The sequence below is a fragment of the Rhagoletis pomonella genome, unplaced genomic scaffold, assembly GCF_013731165.1.
Source record: "Rhagoletis pomonella isolate Grant_MI unplaced genomic scaffold, Rhpom_1.0 Rhpom_scaffold_00003, whole genome shotgun sequence".
Taxonomy (NCBI): Eukaryota; Metazoa; Arthropoda; class Insecta; order Diptera; family Tephritidae; genus Rhagoletis; species Rhagoletis pomonella.
In genome coordinates, this window is record NW_023458557.1 from 13,577,375 (window position 1) to 13,585,536 (window position 8,162).

The window sequence follows — 8,162 nt, forward strand, 5'->3', positions numbered from 1 at the left end:
CTACATACAGTGGTCGAAAAAATTATAGGCGCACCATATTTTGATAAGTTTTAACATATTACAAAAAATTACCAAACTTATTTTATGTGCAGAACAAACATACATATAGAGCCCTAACTGCCAAAATAACGAAAGCGACATTTTTTTCAAATTTTTTTTTTGTTTGCAGAAAGGCATCTAGATGCTCTAGGAATATTTCTGTTATTTTGGCGGTTAGGGCTTGATGTGTATGTTTGTACAGTGCACATAAAATAAGTTTGGTAATTTTTTGTTGAATTTGGTAACTTTTTTCGGTGATTTTGGTAAAAAATAAAAATATTGTGTGGCAACACTGATCAGTGGTCGGCAAAAGTTAAACTGTGACTGTGTTGGTGAGAACAAGAGAACTGCTCCGCATGAGCAACCCGGTAGGAAATTACAAGAAGTGAAAAAATTTGTAACTTATCGGTCTTCAATAAAAACATATAAACACATATATTTAACACATACATATGTACATATATGTGCATCGCTCATTTACTATAGAAGTATCATAATCCCAAAAAAGCAAAAATCGTGTTAAGTATGCAAGAATGAACATTAGCTCTTTCTTATGATGTGTAAAAATTGCATAGTTCACCCGAAAAATGTTCATCCGCGCATAGTAAACTCACGGAAACAAATGATAAAGCTAAATATGTATTAATTTTTCCCTTTGGAGTATATGTAAATTCAAAACTTTAAAACTGGTTTTCTCGAGTTTTTAGTTTTTTGAGTTATGAAAATATTGAAGTAAAACTCAAATCAAAAATTTCAAAATTCATTTGGATTCACCCACGTCAAATATTGAAAATTTAAATAAAATCGAAATTCGTGTTCATCAAAATTTTCCATATCATTATGAAATTATTAAAAATGTCTTAATCGCATACATATTCCCTTTAACAACCACCCTTTAATTCTTTGGAAAAAATTTACTTTTTTCATTAAAAAGTCGTTGTATTTCTTCTTCATCAAAATGTTTCCTTATGAAAAGAATTAAAATGTCTTTGAATAGCATATTCTTTTTTGTTAAATGACTTATAACACAAAAGGCATTGCATGTCACCAAAAGCATTTTCAGCATGTAATATTTCTCGCAAGGCATTTTTGCATACAAGAAGCAAAGCGCTACAGCCAAACACGATGTTGATTCGTTGCTCTCTAGCCAACGACTAAACGATAGAGCGTAAAGTTCTGAACACATTGAAAACAACGAGCTACAGACCACAGCTTCCAATTTGTCATCTTCATTATCTAAACGCTTTGTCGTTGTCGACATGATTTCTTTTAACGCGGCAGCGACATCATGAATTTGTATGAGTTTGACATAAAAGAAGAGGAAGAACCTTATCTGTCGCCAGAAAAATAGAAATAGATCTAATCTGGCCACAACCACAGCCGTCGCGTCGCTTGATCGTCGCCAAAATAATTATCTACATAAGAGCACGTGTTAAAATAATTTGACAGCTGTGGTTTGTAGCTCGTCGTTTTCATTGTGTTCGGGCTATAAGAATACGTTTGAGTTGATCTTTCACAATTGTAGTATGAAGCGCCGACCACTGCTCTACATGCAAATAGTACGCTTTACACTGAATATATTGTGCATAGAAAAAGATTTATGGGAAGGTAAAAAACGTAATTTTTGCATCGATAAACGTCCAAACGTCAACAGGATACAAATAACGCCCAAATTACGTTTAAGACGTCAACCTGGCAACGCTGATCGAAGGTCTTTTTGGAACATTCATACAATGTTTATATGGCGCTGAAGTTAAGTATGTATGCATATGAGAATGGTTTTGGGAATTTCGAGGGAACAATTATATACAGGAGGAAATTTTAATAGATTTTTGTTCTCGATTAAAACTGACCAACGGTTTTGTGCCCATAGGAAGAACACATTTTTAAATACATTCATATTATCGATAGTTAATTTTCTTTTTATTTCAATCATTATATTAATGTATTTTATTAGATTTTGCTAAATATACATGTTTATAGCCGAAAAAACCCGAGATCGACACTTTCCATTCCAGTTAATCCGTCGCTGAGTTCGAAGACCTAAATATCTTTTATACTTTGGAGTTTTCGAGATACCGCCGAAAAAGACTTTTGTTAAATAAGAAGGGATCTCAGAAGGGATATTGTCACAAAATAAAGGTGATCAACGTTAGTTAAAAGCAAAGTTTCGGACTCAGCGACTGATTTAACATAAGAGTTTTATAGTTTTGTTCCTGGGCAAAATAGGATATAAGCTAAAATCTACTTACATGTATGTGCTGTGCCCCACGTTACTTCCACTGACATTCGCTTTGTCAATTGGGCTGCTGTCACTATCCAATTTGGAATAAACTTTACGTCCTCCGATTCCAGCTGTTCGTGTATAATATTCCATGTTAGCTCCTTTATTGCTAGGTATAATGATTCCTAAATTTGCCAAGCCAGATAATGGGTGACCATATTGATGGCCATACGCCTTTGTGTGCTTAAGTCCTCTATAAATTGTACCAGTGGGAATTCCATCTTGGCTGGTGCTTTGCACAGGGAATGTTGCTGGCGGTAAGAGACTCTCGCTAGTTCTGATTCCCCGGTCAGATAATTCTGCTACATTCTTAACAGCACTTCCAATAATGGTTTCCCCAGAGTCATCATCAGATGTTATAGCTTTGCTTGTTGTTCCGACGCCAGTAAAGATTGTTCCTTGCATGCTATTGTTAATACTTATTGCGGTGAGATCATTCCCATTTGCACCCGAGCTGCTATTTCCAACAATATTTTTATGTGTTCTGCCGACTGCGCCGACACTCAGCAATTCAAGATCATTGCATTGGCTGAGCTGTAGGTGTAACAGAGATATTCCTATAATACTGGTGAGCCACAGCAAGTGCATTTTTATTGCATTTAGATCGAAATTATTTTTGAATGATTACGTTTGGAGCTAAATCTTCCATGTATAAGAAAACATCTAAAATTAAGATGAATACGAAGAATTCATTCAAGTACCTACATATGAATATACATATATACATATGTATGTATGTATGTAGCTTTAATTAAATACAAGTATCGTTCTAAAGGGTGATTTTTTTGAGGTTAGGATTTTCATGCATTAGTATTTGACAGATCACGTGGGATTTCAGACATGGTGTCAAAGAGAAAGATGCTCAGTATGCTTTGAAATTTCATCATGAATAGACTTACTAACGAGCAACGCTTGCAAATCATTGAATTTTATTACCAAAATCAGTGTTCGGAAAATCCGCTTTTTTATCGACAAATTTTGTTCAGCGATGAGGCTCATTTCTGGTTGAATGGCTTCGTAAATAAGCAAAATTGCCGCATTTGGAGTGAAGAGCAACCAGAAGCCGTTCAAGAACTGCCCATGCATCCCGAAAAATGCACTGTTTGGTGTGGTTTGTACGCTGGTGGAATCATTGGACCGTATTTTTTCAAAGATGCTGTTGGACGCAACGTTACGGTGAATGGCGATCGCTATCGTTCGATGCTAACAAACTTTTTGTTGCCAAAAATGGAAGAACTGAACTTGGTTGACATGTGGTTTCAACAAGATGGCGCTACATGCCACACAGCTCGCGATTCTATGGCCATTTTGAGGGAAAACTTCGGAGAACAATTCATCTCAAGAAATGGACCGGTAAGTTGGCCACCAAGATCATGCGATTTGACGCCTTTAGACTATTTTTTGTGGGGCTACGTCAAGTCTAAAGTCTACAGAAATAAGCCAGCAACTATTCCAGCTTTGGAAGACAACATTTCCGAAGAAATTCGGGCTATTCCGGCCGAAATGCTCGAAAAAGTTGCCCAAAATTGGACTTTCCGAATGGACCACCTAAGACGCAGCCGCGGTCAACATTTAAATGAAATTATCTTCAAAAAGTAAATGTCATGGACCAATCTAACGTTTCAAATAAAGAACCGATGAGATTTTGCAAATTTTATGCGTTTTTTTTTAAAAAAAAGTTATCAAGCTCTTAAAAAATCACCCGTTATATTGGTTCATATCCTTTCTTTGAAAATCTACAGTAAAATAATACGTTCAGGTATATATAATTGCTTACATACCAATGAATTGTAAATATTTGCACATACATACATACATCGGCACCACACATATTTTATTTGTTCCTAAAATGAGCCAACGCAAGACCGCAATTGCATACATAGTATGTGTGCACGTATGTATGTACAGTCAAAAAAAAAAGCAGGGTAGGCAAAAACTCGGAGTTCGAGCGAGCGAGCGAGCAAACTCCTACTCAATCAGTGTTGCCGTTTTAGCCCTTTGGCGGCTAGATTTAGCTACCATATATTTTTTTTGGCCACATACTTTTTTTGGCCACATAAATTTAAAATTGCCCCTAGCTCTTTTTTTTAGCCCTTTGGAGAATTTACTCATACTTGGCATGAAAAAGTTGTATATGCTTAATTTGACCTATTCTTTTGCATTTATGTAAGAGATGAATTTTTAAACTAAGAAAGACTGATATAATTATGTATATACATATCGTTGTTTAAAGTACAAAACCGCGTATCCCCATTCTGCAAAACCGCGTAACTGACATTTGCTGCCAAAAATTAGATTTGCTCACCGAAGCTCTTGGCTCAATCCTTATCCATTCGCCTTGAAATATACTAGCCAGAAATGCGGTTGCTTTATAACATAAATAACCATTTTGAAATATGAGTGTTTTTAATATCTAGAAATTAATTTATGCAATCTCACATACGCGGTTTTGCATTACCTTTATGTGCGGTTTTGCATTTTGTTGATACGCGTTTTTGTACTTTAAACGATGATATATGTATTTTATGTTCCTTACGTTTTTATACATACATACTCTAAAAGGTTTAGGGCTGCTAACTTATCTATTAACGATTTAACTATAGTTTAAAATAGATAAGTTTACGGCCCTTAATATGTTTAATTTGTTAAATGGCCCATCAAGTAGATTGACTGTGTATGTTCTTGTGGTGTGATTGTACCAGCTGCTGGTGTCGTGAGTGATGAAATTAGCTCAATTTTCTAAGCAAAAAGTATTTTGGCAAAAATTTCTTGCACTGTATGAGTCAAAGCCGTGTTTGTGGAAGATTAAGTTCACGATATTGCAGTTGTGAATTAAAAAAAAAGGCGTGAGTACTAGGTACTCATGAAATTTGATGTGTAAACATATGCGAACGGCAAAGCATAAAAGTACGTTTACATATAAATATAATCTCAATCAAAGCTCGTTAGCTGTCAAATTGGTTGTGCATGTTATTCACACAACTCGAGGAAAAGTTAAACTTCTTCTCTGTGCCACCGTGGTCACTTTTTTCTGCAACACATATTATGCCATTTAAATATATTTTAACTGAATATTTTATTAAAAACACATTTACAAACCTATTTTCCTTACTAGCGTCAATTTTGGTTTACTTTAGCATTTGACATTCCTCCTCTTCTTCGCAAGTATAATCGATAAAACTAGGTTGGACTCCAAAAAGTTATCGGTTTAATCTGAGATATTTTTAATTATATTTTTGCATGGCTAATCACTTTTTCTAATAACAGATTAGGGAGTTAAGCTAGAAAATTAGGATAATCTTTTTATATGTAAAGCTATTATTAGGCGAATCAGTTACATACATACAAATGTAGGTTAGGTTAGAAATTAAACACTAACTTCACTTAATTTTGTTCATTTTGCTGATTTAATTTTTTTATTCATTTTCATTTTTAATTATTTTAATACATGAAATGATCGGTATGATTGATAAAATATACTTGTATATACTTGTGACTTAAGGGCGTTAAAATATCTTGGAAACACCGCATCAGTTATTGTTTTTGAGCTTATAGTTTGAGCATTTCTATTTGTATATATTCCTAAATTTAGTTTTTCTTTTCGGAATATAATCTGTGGTTCATGTAAATGCAGTTCATGTTGCAGGATTTTGCCATATCCTTTTTTGTTCCGTAAGTTTTGCTGTTACTCACTTTTTACTCTCACCTCAGAGAGTGATTTTGCTGTTTGACCTTTTTCCAGGATTTTACACGAAAAGTATTGGATCAGAGCTATTATATCATCCATACATATGCATATTAAACATACATATATTCATGTATGTTCATCAGTTATCAACGGTCCCAGTTAAAATGATTTCAGTATTTTTTTAAATTTCCGCCTTACTTTTTAGTTGCAACAAATGAGTCCATACATATTTATGTACATACATGGGTACAAAGCCGTATGCGTGTGCGGGGTTTAAATAATCGCATTTCCTCTTACTATGCATATGCCTAAATGTATGCAACCATTGGGCACGCAGACACAGGGTGCTTCTAATGAAAATAAAAATGTTATGCTGAAATACACATGCTAAGCCCTTCGAAATTTTGTGCTGGGATATGCGTTACAGCTTCGCAAATTTTACCCCTACCGAAACCAAAGATGTATACACATCAAAAACAAAACAATGTTTAGCAAAATGGTAGAGAAATTATGAAAATGCGGCTCTTATCACTTCGATCTTTCCACGACCTCTTTGGTAAAGAAATAAATATTGTACCAGCATGCTGGTAAGTTATATGCTTCGAGCCTGATAGTACAATCACTTGATCGGACTGGTGTCGTATATTTCCCCATGTATATAAAAAGGTTTTTGGTTGGATAAAATATTAGATTTTTTCTAGAGTTCATTGTTTCTCTATACCATTACTTATTGAAAATGTTTGCGTGTATGTATGTTTGTGTGTATGGACTAGTAAGCCCGGGAAGACGTTGTCCTGCTACACACCGATTGAAAAACTCCCGCTTCGGATATGGGCGGTTTTAGTTAGCGTAAACGAACAGGCAGGTTGTAGTTAGCATAACCGACAGGGGATTTTCAAGAACGTTGCTTCTCGCACAGAAAAAATCTCGATTAAAAAAATACATACTTGTGGGAACGTATAAACAGAGGGTAATCATTTACCTACGACCAATAAACACAACCCTCAACATAGTGCGAGGGCAACACTGACTACACAGAAAAGGACGAAACAGAAATGACAAAAGACATGAAGACGAAACCACAAACACACTTGTTGCGCGACTTTCAACGCTAACGGACGTGGTAATACTCACGCTTACTATTAATCAAAAGTAATTGTTAAATAAATCAACTTTATTAACCAAAATCAATATGTGTTTTAAGTACCCTACACTCGGTGAACCCTACAATTGGTGTCAGAGTAGGATTCGTTAAAAATTCCTACGTCTTGTGACAAGTGCTGTGCGGGAAAATTTTCTTGCTAATTGTGTGACATTTTTAACAAAAACAGTTCAGCAACTTTTATTTGCGCAACATATGTACGTAAGAGTATTACCACAGTCCATTCTTCGGTTCGGTTGAAATTTTGTCCAGTGCGTTAATATATAACAGTCGCCAAACTGTACCACGAATTCTAGGACGCCGCTAGGTCCGTTATCATCGAAAAAATTCGAATTTCGTTAAACGCCGGACAAAGCGCCAGCTAAGTGCGGCGCAAAAGTGAAGCAGCAGTATACGAGGGCGTCAAATCTTCAGCTACAAAACGCGTGCGGCGTTAGTTAAGCAGCAGAGACGTCGGAGCCGCAATCGTGCACACTGGCACGTCAATTGAAATCCTACGGTCCAATCAGATATAGCCGACGCTCAGGGTGAATCAGCAGAATACATCACCGCTACATGTGCTCATGCATATTCTGTGTATGTATTCAGTCAGCATATATCTAAACTTCTGGGTGAAGCATTAGCACACATAATCAAAGTACATACAGTAAAAGAGTGCAGCCTCTGTGTGGGGCAGCGAACTAAACCAACAGCATAACTTCTGGGTGAAGTAGCAGTGCGCAGGCATCGGAGCTTCTGTGTGAAGCGGCATTGCGCAGTCAACCAAACGGCGAAATAGAGCAGTTCTGCGCAGCCTTAGTGTACGGCAGCAGATCGAATCAACGCAACAGCTTCTGTGTGAGGCAAAATAAGTGCGCAGGCAACAAAACTTCTGTGTGAAGTATTTGCGTACAGAATTGGTGAACAGTAAAGCCAAGCAGCCTCTGTGTGCGGCAGCAGAGCGCACCACCGTAACAACTTCTGTGTGAAGAAAAATAAGTGCGCAGGGC

At 36.2% G+C, this 8,162-nt stretch overlaps 1 protein-coding gene across 1 annotated transcript in view; it reads right to left on the reverse strand.

Annotated features, from left to right (window-relative positions):
- LOC118735032 overlaps positions 1 to 3,004 on the reverse strand; it is a 31,444-nt gene extending 28,440 nt beyond the window's left edge. Inside the window, exon 1 of the mRNA XM_036464624.1 lies at positions 2,292 to 3,004. Within this exon, the coding sequence (XP_036320517.1) occupies positions 2,292 to 2,911 (620 nt within the window). The 5' untranslated portion in view covers positions 2,912 to 3,004. The remainder of the gene's footprint in view (positions 1 to 2,291) is intronic.
- Between the last annotated feature and the right edge of the window lie 5,158 nt (positions 3,005 to 8,162).